This window comes from Pelobates fuscus, chromosome 1, assembly GCF_036172605.1.
Source record: "Pelobates fuscus isolate aPelFus1 chromosome 1, aPelFus1.pri, whole genome shotgun sequence".
Lineage (NCBI taxonomy): Eukaryota > Metazoa > Chordata > Amphibia > Anura > Pelobatidae > Pelobates > Pelobates fuscus.
Window position 1 is genome coordinate 361,365,067 of NC_086317.1, and position 20,193 is coordinate 361,385,259.

General features: G+C 34.9%; 1 protein-coding gene across 2 annotated transcripts in view; it reads left to right on the forward strand.

Annotated features, from left to right (window-relative positions):
- Window positions 1-19,923, forward strand: part of PCDH9 (protocadherin 9) — a 2,224,845-nt gene extending 2,204,922 nt beyond the window's left edge. For both annotated transcript variants that reach the window (XM_063425941.1, XM_063425942.1), the window contains exon 6: window positions 17,989-19,923. In XM_063425941.1, the coding sequence (XP_063282011.1) occupies window positions 17,989-18,362 (374 nt within the window). In that variant the 3' untranslated portion in view covers window positions 18,363-19,923. The remainder of the gene's footprint in view (window positions 1-17,988) is intronic.
- Window positions 19,924-20,193: the final 270 nt, after the last annotated feature.

The following is a 20,193-nucleotide window of genomic DNA, read 5'->3' on the forward strand; positions in this document are numbered from 1 at the left end:
CACACACATGAACATGCACAGACACACACTAACACATATACATATTAGCAGACACACACTGACACACTTACAGATACACAGGCAAACAGAAACACACAATAACACACATACAGATACATACAAAGACACACATGCACAATACACAAACACACAAATACACACAATAACACTAATACAGTTGCAAACACAGACACAGATACACAGACACATAGGAGAACATACTGACTAACATGCAGATACACAGACACAAACAAACACACATACAGATATGCAGAAGCACAGATATACACACTGACGCCCTTGTAAATACAAAGTCACACAGACTAATGCAAAGACATTCAGAGACACAAACACACAGATATACATAAAGACACACATGCAAACACACAGATACTCATGCACACAGATACACATGCAAAATGTAGATTTTTTTTTAACCGCCCTCCTGCTTCCTACCTTTTGGGTGCAGTAGAGTGGCTTTCATGAGGTCCACATGGCTGGCTGAGGCTGTTTAAGGGTCGGGGACTATCCTGGACTGTGCCCCCTTCTGTCTGCCTCTTTCAGTTAGCTGAGGGAAAGTGATCAACTGTCACATTCTCTCAGCACTGTTATCACTATAGGAAAACGGGCCCTTGAGGAAAAATTGCTGCTGTGTGGTCTCCTGAGCCACCCAATGGGCCACCTCAGTGGCAGACCCTGGCACAACCGCACCAGCTGTGCCAGTGGTAGTTCCATGGCTGTAATAACCAGCTCAACGGTAATCATTAAAATGTTATATCAATTATGTTTTAAATTGAATATGGTACTAAGTTTTAAAAAGTACCACATCAGGTGCATAAAACAAATTATCTAGGCTTGGATCTTATAAGCTGTACTTCTTTAACCCCTTAAAGACTGAGCCAAATTAACACGGTTTGATCAAAATAAAACGTGAAAAAAACTTTGACTATACGTCTGTTCAACTGTAATTCACCTATTTCATGTTAAGTGCACCCACACATGTTATATATCATTTTATTCAGGAGAAAGAGGGCTTTCATTTAACATCAAATATTTAGCTATGAAATAAAATATTTTAAAAAATTTTAGAAATTAAGACATTTTGATATTTGTTTTAGTTCTGCAAGACATTTTTACTGTGAATGTCATAATACTGTTTGTTTTTACGGCAATAAAATACACATATTTATATTCAGCTATGTCTCACGTGTTAAACAGTACCCCCTATGTACAAGTTTTATGGTGTTTTGGGAAGTTACAGGGCCAAATATAGCATGTTACATTTTTCGTTTTTTTCACATTGAAATTCACCCAGGTGGTTAGGTTGCCTTTGAGACCGTATGGTAGCCCAGGAATGAGAATTACCCCCATGATGGCATACCAATTGCAATAGTTGTAGTAGACAGCCCAAGGTATTGCAAATGGGGTATGTCCTGTCTTTTTTAGTAGCTACTTAGTCACAAACATTGGCCAAAGATTGCATTAATATTTGTTTGTGTGTGAAAAATACAAAAAAAATAATTTGAACGCCAATTTTGGCCAGTGTTTGTGACTAAGTGGCTACTAAAATGTCTGAACATACCCCATTTGCAATACCTTGGGTTGTCTACTTTTGCAAATGGTATGCCATCATGGGCGTAATTCTTATTCCTGAGCTACTATAGGGTCTCAAAGGCAACATACCCAATCTGGCGAATTTCAATGTGAAAAAACTGAAACACGAGCCTTATATTTGACTCTGTAACTTTTGAAAACACAATAAAACCTGTACATGAGGGGTACTGTTATACTCAAGAGACTTTGCTGAACACAAATATTAGTGTTTCAAAACCGTAAAACGTTTCACAACAATTATATCATCAGTGTAAATGCTGTTTGGGTGTGAAAAATGCAAGAAACTTCACTTTGATGATATCGTGGAATCGCCATGAGCAGGTAAGTGCAAATGTCGCCCGCCGGTGTTTAGAGCCGGGTCCCCAAGGATGGCATAGCATGCCCGCCATCCTTAAAGCCATCCTTAGCCTCTTTCATGCTGTTGGTATATTAGACATTTTCTTTCTTGGAGTTAATGCTGGACCAATTTCTGATATAACAGCATTAGGGAGAATTAATTCTATTCCACTTCGAACATACTTCCAATAAACTTGCAAACAAGCTTACCAGCATACATGCATGTTGTATTGATTTCCCTAGTAGTATATAAACGGCATCAAAGAAAACTATTTAATAAATGTTCTAGGAGCAGTCCATGAACAAATATGCACAAAAACTTAAATTCTGAGAAATGAAGCAAATCATGTTTGTTTTGCTGATAAAAGCCGTATAAAATACACTCGACAGTCCTATTAAAAGGCATGTGAAAAATGTAAAGTTATATTGCAGTGCAAGTTTCCAGTTACAAATATATTTTATCTGAGTGTAATCACCAAGCAGTATTATGACCTCCTCTGTCTGAAAATTTGATATATTTTTTACAACTTTATAAGATCCAAAAAACATATGTCTGCCAAATATGATTGTTTACTGAATTATGTAGTTTTTCTCCAGAAGTATTAAAGTGTCACAGAGTTTCTTCAATCACCCCAAAGGAACAAAAATCCATCAGCATGAGTGGTCATTTAAGCTTCTATATAACTAGATGCACTAGGAGCAAATATAAACTGTGTCCAAGCTTTCCTATAGTTTATCACAGTGTTGCCATGCTTAATTCCTACTTTTTATTTTATCTTACTGTGTTCTAACATTATTTTTCTAAAGAAGGCACAATATTATCTTAATTTCAATGTATTTAGAATGGATAGTTCAATTAAAAATTCTGTGATACGTCATCTCAAAATTGCAAGCAAGCATGATTGAGAAGACGCGATTTTCAATTAGACGTGTGCACATTGTGTTAAATAAGAACAAACTAACAATAGGAAATACCACTGGTAGCACATATACACATACATTATGAGATTCAAAATATATATAAAACCCATTAACTCCTCAAAAGGACACTAGAACCATCAGAACAACTACAGCTTAACACTATAGCCATCAGAACCACTACAGCATTGAACCTTCTGCACTTCACATGTTGCAAACGACATCTTCTGTAATGCTTTGCCATAATTATGTCTATGAGAACATTATGGAAGATGTAATCCAGAACATCTGGACTGTTGAACGTTGCTTACCCATGGCATAGACCATCACACTGTTGTAAAGGGGTTAATGTTCCTTCTTTCACGTATTCCATTTTCTTTAATATGCAGCTCTTTAATTAAAAAAAAGCAATGAACTTCTGCCAAAATATATAAACTAGTAATATTTCTGAAATAATTAATATGTTAGCTCTATTTGAAATGCATATTAGATAATATGACACTGGTATTCATTCAGAAACATTGGATGGAAAGCAATTGATTCATAATGAATGCCACTTAGACTTAGCTAGAACATTTTAGACTGCATCTGTTTTGAAAATCAGCACAGCACAGATATATTGTTAAGAATACTGTGGAACATTGTTACAGGGAAAAAAATGTTTTTGAGTGAATAAAAGTTGTTTCAGTACTTAAATGTCCAAGGTTAAACATATTTCTATTTAAGCAACCGAATGAAAGGCAAAGTATATAAATGTTTTATTAAGATGTGACTTTACAAGTAACTTTTCAAATCAAGCTTGCTTTTCAAAAAACATTTCCGTAAAAGTGATGCAAATACATATGCCAGAATAAATCATAAATTTATGATAAATGGAACAACACAGTGAAAGGTTCAAGGCTAAAATGCAATAGCGAAAGCAATCACTTATAGAAGATTAAGAAAACTGTGTAACATAACAAATAAATTATCTTTTTGGATTATTACTCCACGTAAATGTCTTTGTTTCTACTTGTTGATGTAATTGACTTTGTCTTAAACCTTTTTATTCTCATTGCTTTGACAGTTATAGCTATATGTTAAGTAGATCACAATGTACAATTAATCTTTTTATGGCAATTCCTTCTACAAAACTCCACAAATAAACACTTATGTAATAGCTTTAGATTTAGAAGTGGTTTATTAAATGGTCTCAATGCTTTGCACTGACAATCTTATTTGGATCTGTAAAATAAATGTGTCTATACATTGTGAAATATGTCAAAAAGGATGCCTCGTGAGACACAGTAAGGCAGGAGTAGCAACCTTTGGCTCTCCAGATGTTGTGAATGACATTTCCCCTTATGCTTTGCCAGCAATATAGCTTTAAGAGCATTATTGGAGATATAGTCCACAACATCTGGAGAGATGAATGTTGCCTATTTCTGCAGTAGGACATACCAAATCTCAGCTTCTACCTAATAATGTAACCATGTGTGCAAAAGATAGATTTCACCATATATGAAAATGCAATGTTTCTCTAACACAATACATATACTAATATATTCCCATTGCAGATTCTCTTCTATTAAAACCATGACATTTGATGAGTTGACAAGCCACTTGATAAATTAAAAATATAAAGTATGTAAGCCAGAAAAAAAAAAAAAATCAACAACTTCCCTAACTTATCCCTTTAACTATAAAGAGGTAGCATTTTATTTCCAAAGGTGCACCTTTTTGGGTAAACTTTGAGAATTGTTTTTAAATCAGTGTTTAGTGAATAAACTCCATGGCACCTATAGATATACTCCTAACACAATCATTACTCCATCTTGCTGCCATCATAAGGAGTCAAGCCATTTTTGAACAAGGATATGGTATTAAATGGAGGAGAAGTGTTCAGTGACCCCAGGTAAAAAGTCAAATCATTCAAAAATTGGTTAACTCCTTATGGTAAGGGAGGCGTATTATACTGGAGAGTTATGCTGGGAGTTATCTGATGAACTGCTGAAAGATTAAAATTAAGAAAAGGCTTTTTCTTAATTTTAATCTTTCAACTGTTTAGTTGAGAACTCCCAAATATGCTCTTCTCAAGTGGACTCACCATATTTATGGATAGCAGATTAGGGAACTATCTACTAGACAGCTGTAAGATCAAAATTAGGATTACTAAAGGGTTACTTTAATCCATTGGAGCGGGGGAACCTTTTGTTTCAAAGACACCTATCAATGTAGCCTTGGATATCAATGGAATTCTTTAAATTGTACCTGCAAACGGTAGTATGGTGACTTTCTTGGATTAGTAGACAAACAAATATTAGAGGGGTACACTAAGCACGAAAATATATTTAGCTTAAAGGAACACTGTAGTGTTAGGAATGTCCACCTGCCAGCCTGTCCTCTCCTCTGAGACTAGCAAAAGAGTTAAACAAAACACCTTTTTCCCACTTACCTTATTCCAGTGCTGAGGTCCCTTGGCACTGACTCTTGCTCTGCCTCCTTCAGTGTCATTAAGAGGAGAAACCTAATGTGCATGCATTAGAACTTTTTCATAGGAAGGTACTGAATCAATTCTTTCTATTGGGATTTAGACGTCCAGAGTGACGATGTCCAGCATTGTTTCACAGAGTGAAACAGCAGGAAGCACTTCTAGGGGTTATTTGGAGACAGCCACTAGAGGCAGTCTTAACGCAGACTAGGAAACTAGGACACTGGACCCAGACCACTTCAATGAGGTGAACTGGTCACTTTAATGAAGCAGTTTGGTGTATAACTAATGCCACTGTAGTCTATCTGCTCCATTCTGTTCCATTTAGGCATTAAATCACTTTTTTATGCAGCCTTTGAAAAATTCAAATGGCTGCAACTCACACAGCCTGAACATGAGCTTAACTTATTTAACTTTTCTCATTGCACAATGTGTTTAATGTTTAAGGACAGATGTCATTTTCCAAGCGAACCAAAAACAAAACCTAGAAATTGTGCTCTGTTTGTTCCACCATAATTTAATGTATTTTTTAAGTGTCCCATATATATTATATAATGTTTTTTTTTTAAGAGACTGAAAGGGTTTTCATTTAACATTCTATATGTGTACCTACCACAACATTACATTGCTGATGATAATTATTTTTACAAATTCAGTGCAACTAAATAAAATAATCTCAAAATAGATTTATATATCAGTCCTGAATGTTAAATGCCTAGTATGTCTAGTATTCAAATGCATTTTTGGTAGTTAATGGGAACGCTATATCAATCCCCACACTAACTCTATACCAACCAAATGCCTAGCTCTATGCTTACACTAACTCTAACCATATATATACCCAAATCTTATCCTTAAACCTACACAATCCATAACCCCAAAACAGCATTAACACAAATCCAGTATTAACCCTTACTTTACCGTAACACTAACCATAACCAAACCCCTATATCTATCCCTGCCCTAACACTAACTTTAACCATACCCTTACCTCTACATCTAAACGTAACCCTACCATAACCCTAACCCTAAGAAAAAAAAACTTTGCTTATATATCGATTCTGACATCAGAAGTTGGTTTACTCGTTAGATAGAGGTCTGTGACTGGCTGTTTAGATAATACTCTATGTAATTACTAATAGAGCCTGCTTCCCAGCCCATTACAAAATTAAAACTGAAAAAAAGAGCGTGAAAATAGGAATGGTAATAAATAGCTGTGATGGTCAATGCAATATAGAAATCTGCCACGTGGTTTTATAGACAAATAATTTTATTCACCACTTTTGGAATTTTAGACAATATTTGGTTACCGTATATACTCGAGTATAAGCCGACCCGAATATAAGCCGAGGCCCCTAATTTTACCCCAAAAAACTGGGAAAACTTATTGACTCGAGTATAAGACTAGGGTGGGAAATGCAGCAGCTGCTGGTAAATTTCTAAATAAAATTAGATCCTTAAAAAATTATATTAATTGAATATTTATTTACAGTGTGTGTATATAATGAATGCAGTGTGTGTATGAGAATGCAGTGTGTGTGTATGCGAATGCAGTGTGTGTGTATGAGAATGCAGTATGTGTGTATGAGAATGCAGTGTGTGTGTATGAGAATGCAGTGTGTGTATGAGTGCAGTGTGTGTATGAGTGCAGTGTGTGTATATGAATGCAGTGTGTGTGTATGAGAATGCTGTGTGTATGAGTGCAGTGTGTGTGTATGAGAATGCTGCGTGTATGAGTGCAGTGTGTGTGCATGAGTGCAGTGTGTGTGCATGAATGCAGTGTGTATGAGTGCAGTGTGTGTGTATGAGAATGCTGTGTGTATGAGTGCAGTGTGTGTGTATGAATGCAGTGTGTGTATGTGTGTGTGTAATGCAGAGTGTGATGCAGAGCCTTGGTGGGGGTGGGCATTTTTATTTTTTAATTATTATTTTAATTTTTTTTTTGTTTCATTACATTTTTTTATTATTATTATTTTTTTATTTTATTATAATTTTTTATTTAATTATTATTTTTATTTTATTATTTTTATTTTTTTTATTATTATTGCTATATATACATTTTTTCGTCCCCCCTCCCTGCTTGCTAGCTGGCCAGGGAGGGGGGCTCTCCTTCCCTGGTGGTCCAGTTGATGGGCACTGTGTAGGAGGGGGCTGTGGGGGCTGCAGAGAGATGTTACTTACCTTTCCTGCAGCTCCTGTCAGCTCTCTCCTCCTCCGCCAGTCCGTTCAGCACCTCGGTCAGCTCCCAGTGTAAATCTCGCGAGAGCCGCGGCTCTCACGAGATTTACACTGTGAGCTGACAGAAGAGCTGAACGGACCGGCGGAGGAGGAGAGAGCTGACAGGAGCTGCAGGAAAGGTAAGTAACATCTCTCTGCAGCCCCCACAGCCCCAGTCTGTATTATGGCAATGCAAATTGCCATAATACAGACAATTGACTCGAGTATAAGCCGAGTTGGGGTTTTTCAGCACAAAAAATGTGCTGAAAAACTCGGCTTATACTCGAGTATATATGGTACTTTAAATTACATATCTAAGTTATAATGACAGTGCCAGATGTAGTGACACATGCGCTACATAAGTGTTTTTTACTAAGTAACCTACATTATTGCTTGCAGTTTTATTTATGTTTCATATATTTCATTTGTTTTCCTATTTAATATTAATACCATGATCTGTTTGGGATACCTTTATAAAATACATTTTCCTTTCTCATTGCATTCTTTAGTATTCTCATATATTTATTGTGTTTGTGAAATATTTTGTGCTTTATTTATTTCTTTGCTCAATCTAATGTACACGTTGTTCTGTGAATTTCCAATATAGCTTCGAATACAATGGATATTTGTCACCCCAAGAAAATGTATGACTTCCCTGCAATGCATTTTTGAAGTAATGCAAATATTGTCCTTTTAATGTATTAACTGGTTATTGTATAAAAAATATATATTTTTATAAACTATATCATAATCTTCTTTAAATACACTATTCACTAAAAGCCAAGTTTATTTTTGCGAATGTGTCTGCTATTTTCAAATTGATATTATCAATGTACTGAAATTTATTTCAAAATACTTCAACAATTTTTTTGAGTGAGTTTGAAACAAAGTTGTGCCAAATTATAACTGGATTTTCCTACTACAAAAAAGTACGAATATTTTTTGGGGTATTTAGGATTGTTATTTTCTTACTGGCTTAAAAGAGCCTCAGGGCAGCATTAGGATGATTTAGAATTAAGGAGGCTCACAGGGTTACTTTCACTTTAGTAAATAATACTGTCAGAGTTGAAATAATATAGGACCAATTGTTTGCTGTCTGGTTACTCATATGGCCTTTTGTGAACAGACTTCTACATCTGCAATACGGTTGCTAGGTACATGAATTAAATTACCATCATTTTTGACTGGCCACTTCTATTACATCTCATTAGACATATGTCATATGTTTAGTTCCAAATCAAATTTAGTCCAAATGTGGCCAATTCGACAATTTAAAAGTATCTGAACTTTAGTATCGTCAAAAAATGAAAACTAACGGATACATAACTAATCAAATTAATTTGGTTTGGTTCAATTTATTTTGATAAAGATGTCAAATTAGGGAGTTATCTACTAAACAAGTGAAAGCACAAAATTAAAGCATTCCTCCAACCACCATGATAACTTCAGTGGTCATGATAGTAGGAGTATGTATGTGCAGTCTTTCTGATTGAAAAACTGCACATTCAGAGATATTTTTAATGGTTTGCTTGGAGCTTGTTGCATGACAGCACATTTGACATCGGCAGCCCCAAAATAATGTCAATGTCAGTTCTGCACATATTTCACACTTGTTATTAGTGCGCACTACAGGCTGCTGACAGATTTTAAAATATTCCACTTGCAGGTAAAGCACCTGCAAGAGAAAGCTAGCTCTCCCCTCTCACCATCACAGTGTGTGCTACCTCCCAACTTTCTCCATTGCAGGCAGATTAAGTTCAAAGTTTCAAAGAAACATTTTCCCTCCGCCTACTCACTCCTCCCTTCACCTCCCTTCCTCCCCTCGGTGGGTTGAAGTGCACTTGCGGTCTGAGCTGGCAGTTGGTCTATCAGAAGCTTGGGACTGGATTGAACGTGGCCCCTTTGCTGTGAGAACATGGTGTGAAAGTTAGCACTGTGTGCTTTATCTTATCCATAGTGCCCAATATGGCATTTTACACAAAAAAAGGTCCCCCGCTCCAATGGATTAAAGTAACCCTTTAGTAATCCTAATTTTGATCTTACAGCTGTTTAGTAGATAGTTCCCTAATCTGCTATCCATAAATATGGCGAGTGAAGAGCATATTTGGGAGTTCTCAACTAAACAGTTGAAAGATTAAAATTAAGAAAAAGCCTTTTCTTAATGTGAATCTTTCAGCAGTTCATCAGATAACTCCCAGCAGTTCATCAGATAACTCTCAGCAGTTCATCAGATAACTCTTTGTATGACTGTGATTCGCACCTTCATTCGTTCTGCATACAGAATATGGGTGTATGCATTTCAGAAATGAACACAGTTTTTGGGACGAACCAATATTTTAAATAAAACAAAAGTAAACACCTTTTTTCCCCCATGCTTATCTCTACATCTCATGTTCATATATCAATTGTGATTTTTCTCCTTTTTTATTTATTTAAATAACCTTTATACAATTTAATGGTGTACCCTAATTTGTAATGTTTTTTAACTACCTTTATAGTGCTCAATATTACACAACGTACAGATGCAATATCTTTTTTAATCATATAAAGAAATAATAAGCTAAATTATTTAGTAAAACTGTTTATATGTAAATAAGAGAATAACATTTTAGTTTTTCTTTTTTAAATGTTATCTGTACATTGTACAACTACATGGAATACAACTATGCTTTACTGATAATTGCTGCTGCCTTCTCTACCATGACTGCCACAGTTGGATATACAAGCTCTCCTCACTTACCAACCAGGTTACGTTCTTACAACTCGGTCATAAAACAAATTGGTCGGTAAGTGAGCATGCGCTACAGAGCATGCAGACCAGTGCAGGTGTATGTTCGGGGAAATTTCCCCGAACATAGACAAACGAACTAAAGCAGGGAATCCCTCTAATCTATGTTTGGGGAAAATTGCCTAAACAAAGACCAGCTCTCTAACATGGGGAATTCCTTGAATACCTGTGCGAGAGAGCTGGTCGTAAGTCTGAGTCATTGTTAAACAGGTAAGTCGTAAAATGAGGATTAACTTTATAAGCATCTGCCAGGACCCAGATACTGACAATGACAATTTTGGAATACCCCTGCGAACATTTTTGAATTTTGTTGTCCACTATATTTTTCACTGACATACATTAAAATGGAAACAAAAAACTAAATATATAATAATCATCATATCTATAAATATGTGATAATAATTTGCATAGATAAAATTATTAAAACTTATTTCCAGTAAATGAGAACATACTTGCCTTCAACTAAAATCAAAAGAAGCATACTAGGCACAAGAATGTTATGGCATGTATAACTAATGACACAAGCATACTTTGGAAAACTATGGAAATCTCTCTTTTACGTCAATTTGAGTCATCCCCCAATCATTGAAGAGGCATGTAGCTTAATTAGAAGAATACTTAAGAGTCAATTTTATCAATATTGATCAATCTGTACTGTGGATAAGAAAGCAGAAATACTAAACAACATACAATGTTTACAGACAAATTTTCTAGCCCGAGGTATCTTATTGCTCAACTAAGCATGCAGTTTAGGCTTCACAATTCCAGCTTTAGTTTGTCACTGTGTGGGTTAAATGTGTGCATATGTAAAAACAGATCTTACAGCATTGAGTGTATGATTACATTTTACACACTAATTACTGCTACATATTGTTGAAGATTAATATAGGATAAATCATATATACAAGCCTTTGCTGTTTTCTCAGAATTATTCACAGCAGTGTAATACCAATATCTAGGACCACCTATAGTGATTTGTTAGCTTTTATATTTTTATGTTTTTTTATACAAAGTGAGATTTAATATGCATTATAATATATAAATAATTAACACATTAAATACAGTGTGTTTCTTGTTAAAAAATAAATAAATAATACGATTCACATGTATTTGAAACTTGGTATAAATACTTGAAACATAAACATAACAATAAACAGAAATTTAATTTCTGTTCAGCAATAAAAAAATAAGTATCTTTATATACACAATATGCACTTTAGCATACAGTAAACCTTCAATGTTGATAATAATAACAGTTCAGCTTTATTACCTTTCTAGTTCTCATGCTTGCTAGTTAACTGTCATTTTTTTCAGTCTAAGTACAATTGAGTTACTATCAATTTATATATAGTATGCTCTTTTTTTTCAAATTCCTTGCTTTATCTATTTTATTTCTCATTATAAACCACCAGAATATCTGCATTCAATTTCTTGACCTTTGATCGTAGTTTAGCATAGTGATTGCTGCTATGACTATCTTGCTGTAGAACACTAAATATACATATTTCTGTGCATATAACTTCGCATAAACCTACATATTAAATGGTAAGTTCAGTCACTAGGGATACTTGGCCACATATAAAAATAAAAAAAATAAAAACTGTATTTATTGTTAGAAAAAATGATTAGTCTTCTGTGAATCACAGATGTGTTTTTTTCTTAACAAATTTAGGAACACTAAACATTAGATTTTAGTGAGTTTCATTACATTTATTGTAAAATAGAAGTAGAATTTCATTCACAGATGCAGCATATAGTTAAATCAAAACTGATGAGTGTACATGGACATAACAAGAGCTAAGTTTCTATGGGAACAGTAGTGATGGTATATTCAAAACCTGAATTGAATGCAGTATGTTTTGAATATCCACATTTCAGAAGTAGGAGAAAAATGTAATAACCAATAAGTATTTCAAGGGATTTACTGTTTTCGATCTATGAAGCTTTATACTTCATTCTAAAATTGTAATATTATTTTTACTGCACATTTTGAGCAGATACCATTAGCAATATACAGTTCTATATTTCTAAAAAAAATTGTTTTGCATTTTATCAAATGCTGTATGAATAATTAACAATTCTCACGTTTTATTTAAAAAATACTGCATCTTCACATTTGTGCTTATGGGTAAGGTTGGTGCAAGGATTTTTGCTACTTTTTGAAAATACCCATTTTGCAGTTGTGTCAGAATTCTAACTTCCTTCAATTATTTTTTTTTTTTTTTTATAAATTGGGAATTGATTGAAAACAAAATAGTAGATTGGAAACATTTATTTTAAATTGGCTATTTTCCCAGTTTGTCTATTTTAATCTAAAATGTTCAATTACTTTTTCTTTCTCCATATTTTCTAATTTGGTAAATAATGTTTACCAAACCAGGTTAGGACAGAAAACAATGTTAAAAAATGTAGCTATTTGGGCCAAGCTTTTTTAATTCCCTTGTCACCTCTTAAATACCCATTACTCCACCCACAAACCTCCCTAACCTTTAATACCAATTCAATCTAACCCTTTATCTCTATCCTTAAAGGGACTCTCCAGTACCAGGACAATCCGTTTTCCTGGCATTGCAGGTCCCCTCTCCCTCCCACCTCCCATCCCAAGTTGCTGAATGGGTTAAAACCCCTTCAGTGACTTACTTACCTTTATCCAGCACCGATGTCCCTCGGCGCTGGTTCAGGGTCCGCCCACTTTCCTCCCCGCCAACATCATCCGGCGTGGGAGACCTATTGCACATGCGGGGCCAGCGGTGGGGGAGACCTTATGCGCATGCGCACGCGCATTAGACCTCCCCATAGGAAAGCATTGAAAGATGCTTTCAATGCTTTCCTATAGGGATTTCAGCGACACTGGAGTTACTCACATAGTGTAAGGACGTCCAGCGACGCTATAGCACAGAAAATCTGTGCTATAAACCAGGAAGTGCCCTCTAGTGGCTGTCTAGTAGACCAACCCTATTAACCAATCTTATCCCTAAATGATCATATTTCTAAACATACACAAACCCTATTAACCAATCTTATCCCTAAATGATCACTAACCTTAACCCTTTCCCCTATTTTTAACCTAATTTGTCCTAACCTTAAACACCCAAAATCTGTAACTAAACTTTCATAAATCTTCTAAACACAATGTAGTCTCTACAGACTGCCCAGGTGCTCTGTAGATAGGCAGGTGTGTGCAGCACTAGGCTTCCCGCCTCAGGTAGGCTCTTCCCCGGTTGTTAACCCCCACCTCCTCTGCCACTGGCCTGGATTGAGAGGGGGAGGGGTCTAATGAGAGGAGATGTGACCTACATGAGGGGATGGAGCCTAACACTACCAGCCCTGCATATGTACAGAGCACTTGAACTGCTCTCTTCACATACCATTATCACTAAATCCTCAACCTAAACACACCAAATAATACCACAAAATCTAATCTTAAAGGACTACTAAAGGCACCCAGAGCACCTTCAATGACTTGGACTGGATTCCAAGGCCCTCTAGTTAATCATGTCATGTAAAACATTGCAGTTTTGCAGATTTCTGATGCGCTTCTAGTGGTTGTCTTCCTGACAGTCACTAGAGGCACTTAGTGAGTCTCGGTTCTAAGACATATGCTGGCCCTAGATCTGTATTCAATTGGTGCAGCACAACAATTTTCAATGCATGCTCACTAGCCTCCAAATGCTTTCCTATGTAAGGGAAGCAGAGCAACAACAGTGAGACCAGAATGGCAAGGGAAGAAAGGTAAGTGAAGCTCACATTTCAAACCCCAGGAGTTGGGTGGACTCCTAAATAGGTATGGAAACATGATAGGGTTACAAATACATGTTCCTTTAAACTAGAATCCCCCTAATCCTAATCCTATAAAACCTAATTTTGAAAAACTCACCAACATTAATCCTATCATCTAACCTTTAATATTACCTCTAAACACCCAATAATTTTAGCCCATGTTCTTATGCTAAATCCCCTTAAGGGGCACTGTAACATTAAAAAACATGTTAAGGACTCAATCTTTTTCATGGATATTGCAGTCTCTTCTGTTGCTGTGCTATGAAAATTTCCAAATACTGGAATTACATAAATGTTTTCCAACTTTATCATGTGGCTTTTGTGATAAGTGGCACTTTTATTCCAATAGCATTTTATTTAAATTGTGATTTATGGAGTGGGAATCTATGTCTTTACCCCACAGAGAACTGGTTTTCACAAGACAGGGCTATTTATATAAGACTTGCAAGGACATTTACCTACTGTAATCATAAACTAACTTTCACAAATTATAGTTTATAACACTTTACATTTTTTTTATACCATATTATGCCCACTTTATTACCATAGGATTTTTAACTGAAAACACAGCATTCAATTTTTTTTTAAATGCCCAGCTTGCTTGTAAAAATAAAATAACCACACTTTGTGCACTGATATTTTTGGGAAATGCATAAGAAGTACAAATTATGTAGCTTTACACATTTCAAAAACTTAAAGGGACACTTTAGTCACCAGAACAACTACAGCTGAATGTATTTGTTCTGGTGAGTATACTCTGTCCCTGCAGACTTTTTTTTCCATTACAGCATAGGGACACCAACAGTGGCCACTCCTCAGATGGCTACTAGATGTGCTTCTAGATGTGCTTCATGGGGCAGTACTAACATTCAGTGTCTCCACCCTCTACAGGGAGACACTGAACTTTCTCCATAGAGATGCATTGATTCAATGCATATATATGAGAAGATATTGATTGGGTGATGTTTGACTCTGTCCCCCAACCTGCCTCTTTGGCTGAGATAATCAAAATTGAAAATTTCAGTCAATCCAATGTTTTCCTATGGTGAAGCATTGTGATTGGCTGAGATCATGACAGATGATGTCAGCCAAGGAGTCAGATCAGGGGCAGAGCCAGCAGACTGGAATAAAGGTAAGATTTAATTATATTTAGTGATATGTATATGGTCAGGAACACATGTTTGTGTCATTGATCCTAAAGTGTTCGTTTAATACATCTATAAATCCTGTATAGGACTACTAAAGGGATAAAACGTTTTTTATAATGGATGGTATACCTTTTCTTGCAATATTTCATGTAGGGTACAAACATTTTAGCATAGTAGCAGAAATACTATTTTGTTGTAATACAGATGAAGTGCGAAGATAATATTTGGTAAAATAATAATCAAATACCTATGTTATGTTTAGAATGCTACCAAAATGAAAAAATAAAGTCTGCATATAACCATACTGCATGTATACACACTATTAAGTGACAACAAAGTAGATTTAGGGAGGTGCAATCAAAGATGAATAATAAACAGATTATACTTATATTAGGTGAATCTTGATTTCAACCTAAGATAAAAAAGAAATACATAGCATAATACTGTAACACTTAAAGGCAAATAAAATCGGAGGTAGTGGGTCACTCACGATCTGCAGAGCCTTGGGAAGCAGGCTCTAGCTGTAAAAGCATGTGAATAATAAGCTCTTTCAAGCTATCTCCACCGGTTCCTGGTAATAGGGCAATTTTCCACACCATAAAACACCACAGCGGAATAAATTAAAATAGAAAAGTTTTACTTGATAAAAAGTAATATAAACAAAGGCACAACGCGTTTCGACCGTAACAGGTCTTCCTCAGGTGCATAATCCATATACTGCATTTGATTCTAATTCATACATAAATGTTAATTAAACAATTACAAACATATGTTGATTGGAGGACCATATAAGGTCCTTCAGATTAGCCTCCGCCATATTGGGAAGGTCAAATTTTAAAAAGCTCGTACAATCTCCTACAAAACACTTAAATATATCGTTATAAACCTAATTATACATCATGTACCGCATGGACATTCATATCAACAATGTACATGTACTTAGAAGGCCCCCAAATCTCCTCGAAATTTTTCGGCTGTTCTTTCATCCGGGATTCCAAGATGGCGGTCGGGTATCTTCCGTTTTTTCTGACGTCATGACGTCAGCGTGATTTGACCCGGCGTGTCATGTGATCGGGAATTCCTTCGTTTTGCATTGTTGTGTGGGCAAAAGTCCTCTTTACAGAAAAACTGCCATTTTAGAATCTGGCATAAAGTCCACTTGACAGACATGTTTAAAGGAAGTAAACTATTGAATAAAATAAATATCAAAGTGTTACTGATCATCTCCTAATATACATATTTAAAGAGACCCATCATAAAGAGAAGTTAAAAATAAAGAATTTGTTTAAAACATTCTTTATATATTCGGAATTGTATAAATACCATTGATTTTGAGAAAAATGTTGTTTTTAAAAACAACATTTTTCTCAAAATCAATGGTATTTATACAATTCCGAATATATAAAGAATGTTTTAAACAAATTCTTTATTTTTAACTTCTCTTTATGATGGGTCTCTTTAAATATGTATATTAGGAGATGATCAGTAACACTTTGATATTTATTTTATTCAATAGTTTACTTCCTTTACACATGTCTGTCAAGTGGACTTTATGCCAGATTCTAAAATGGCAGTTTTTCTGTAAAGAGGACTTTTGCCCACACAACAATGCAAAACGAAGGAATTCCCGATCACATGACACGCCGGGTCAAATCACGCTGACGTCATGACGTCAGAAAAAACTGAAGATACCCGACCGCCATCTTGGAATCCCGGATGAAAGAACAGCCGAAAAATTTCGAGGAGATTTGGGGGCCTTCTAAGTACATGTACATTGTTGATATGAATGTCCATGCGGTACATGATGTATAATTAGGTTTATAACGATATATTTAAGTGTTTTGTAGGAGATTGTATGAGCTTTTTAAAATTTGACCTTCCCAATATGGCGGAGGCTAATCTGAAGGACCTTATATGGTCCTCCAATCAACATATGTTTGTAATTGTTTAATTAACATTTATGTATGAATTAGAATCAAATGCAGTATATGGATTATGCACCTGAGGAAGACCTGTTACGGTCGAAACGCGTTGTGCCTTTGTTTATATTACTTTTTATCAAGTAAAACTTTTCTATTTTAATTTATTCCGCTGTGGTGTTTTATGGTGTGGAAAATTGCCCTATTACCAGGAACCGGTGGAGATAGCTTGAAAGAGCTTATTATTCACATGCTTTTACAGCTAGAGCCTGCTTCCCAAGGCTCTGCAGATCGTGAGTGACCCACTACCTCCGATTTTATTTGCCTTTAAGTGTTACAGTATGATGCTATGTATTTCTTTTTTTTATCTTAGGTTGAAATCAAGATTCACCTAATATAAGTATAATCTGTTTATTATTCATCTTTGATTGCACCTCCCTAAATCTACTTTGTTGTTTCTTATGTATGCTCGTTGTGCTGTTTTGGTGATTATATAGCACTTGGGAGTTGTTGCATCTTGCATTAGTAGCGCCAATCCACCCATCTATTTTTTCTGGTTCTCCAGGAAATAATAGTTTTGTTTTTTACACTATTAAGTGAGAAGGCATTTATGTAAAATATATGTGTAAATAAATGCTAGTCTTTCACCAAACCATTCTCTTTTCTTACAGCTTTATTTGGTGGTTGTGCTCAATAGTATTTTGATAATACATTTTAAATCTACAAATAGAAAAAATGTTCAATAATTCCAATTTTAAGTGATATGTTTTCTCTTTCTTGTTTTTATCTTACTCATAGATGGACCTCTTGGACCTAGAGGATTAGCAGAAGCTACAGAAATGTGTACACAAGAATGTCTAGTTTTGGGACATTCTGATAACTGCTGGATGCCTCCCAGTCTTGGTCCATATCAGCAACCAAAATCACCTCTTTCCTCTTTTGCACCTCAAAATGATTGGCTTAAGAAGGACAAATTGGTTAATGGACACACATTGACAAGAAACTGGAAAGAAGACAGCAACAAAAATCAATTTGATGACCGAAATCAATATGGTAGCAGTGATGGACACTTTACAAGTGGTAATCATATGAGTGACATTCCCTTGGCTACTTTAAAGTCCTATAAGCAAGTCTCAGGTGCTCTGGAAAGCTCAAAGGAGCAACAACTATAAAATATCTTTTTGGACAAGTGACTTTAGCCAAAATAGGTTTGCTAATGTGTGTCAAAGCTTCACGTACTGGGTAGACCTCTAGAACTATGCTTCATTTAACAAAAATATGCATATATTTGTGTTGGCACCACTAAAATGTGGTGTTCTAATCTGTGAATATAATATTTCTAGATGTGTTTATTTTGGTGAATGTAGATACAAACATGTTCCGTTTTAATTTTGGTTTTTAAACATTTATATTTTACCCTGGACTGCTGCTAAAATTGCAGGAGGTGTTTTACTATAAAGATAAAGGAATAGGGAGACAGATTCTGTGTGGATTGCTGTAGTTGAAAAGCATATACAATTAGATTAATTGTCCTCTTGTTGTTGTTAATCTGTGCTGGAACATTTATACTTGACATCATACTTTGAAACAAACCAGCTAAATCTTTAAAGATTAAACCTATTGTGCTATTAAAAATTTTAGTGGACACTTGTACGTCAATCAGTGTTCAAAAAACTGTATATAGAAACAAGTTACTACTAACAACTTTGTGTGCTTATAATGTTCACTTATATATCGTAGCATAATTTTGTGTCGAAGTTGCATTCTGTTAATTTTGTTTAATCAGGATTTTTTTTTCAGTGTTCAGTGTTTCAGCGTATCCGTCTAACATATACTGTTTCAACTATTTCAAAACACTTGTGTTAAAGTATAGAAGATCATGCTTCTATTGTGGTAGAAAAGTATTCTGTTTCATTGGCAATTAAAACTGTTCTCCAAAAAAAAGATATATTTTTTTAACCACAGTTCTTTTTTTAATGCATAATAGATACAAAAATAAAAAATTGGGATAGAGTGTATAAATTATTAATTACAATTAAACAAATACAAATACTACATATTCTTCACTGTTTTAAAAACAACAAAAAAAATGAGAAAATGTGTTATCAATTTGCATAGGAAAACAGTTTACATTGCTAATATAACAGCTTTTGTTGCTTGTGTATTGTTATAACACAAGTGTTTTTATACTACACAAACTATTTAACGTGTTGTGCCTCCATAGTGTAACAGAGCATTCTCCAAGTAGGCCAGTAGGCAAAAATGATTAGATATCAATTTTATTGTTAAATGCTGTTTGTTAACATCATTGGCCAGTTCTTGGCAAGAAGAAGTATCATGTCACTATTAAGCCAAAAGTGAATTCTGGTGTCCATAGAATATCAGTTGCACGTAGACATTAATTGGAACATTCTATCAAGATTTAAGTTAAGGCATGACAGACAATTAAAGCAAATAAATAGCATGCAAAATTCCTTACCGAAAAAAATATCTTATGCCACAGTTAAACATTTATGAAAACGTTTGTTAATTGGATGGTTCTTTGTTTTTATCCAAAAAGTATATTTTGTGTATAGCAACTCACAATTTTATCCACAATATAGGCGTGAAAAGGGGGTGGGGTTGCATTGCTTATTGCAGTACTTATGTCAGTTTGTGAGGGTTGTTTGATGATTATGACAGAATACGTATCTAACCAGTTAATCTTGTTACTGCTTTGCCAGTTCAACGTTATTTACAGTTATTTAACTCTTGAAATAAATGTTCTAAAACCCACGTTTGTGTTGAGTTATTAATAGCTTGTGTATTACTTAAAAAAAATTATAAATATTTTTGGCTACTAATTTTTTTGCATTTTAGCTTTCAATCTCTAAATAATTAAAACAATAAATGTATAAGGACACTCATGCGAGGTTAACTACTGAAGTGATAATTTAAAGTGAATGTCAAATTTTAATCTATACTAGCCAAATTTAAAGCATAGCTGAATAAGAGTTATTTTAA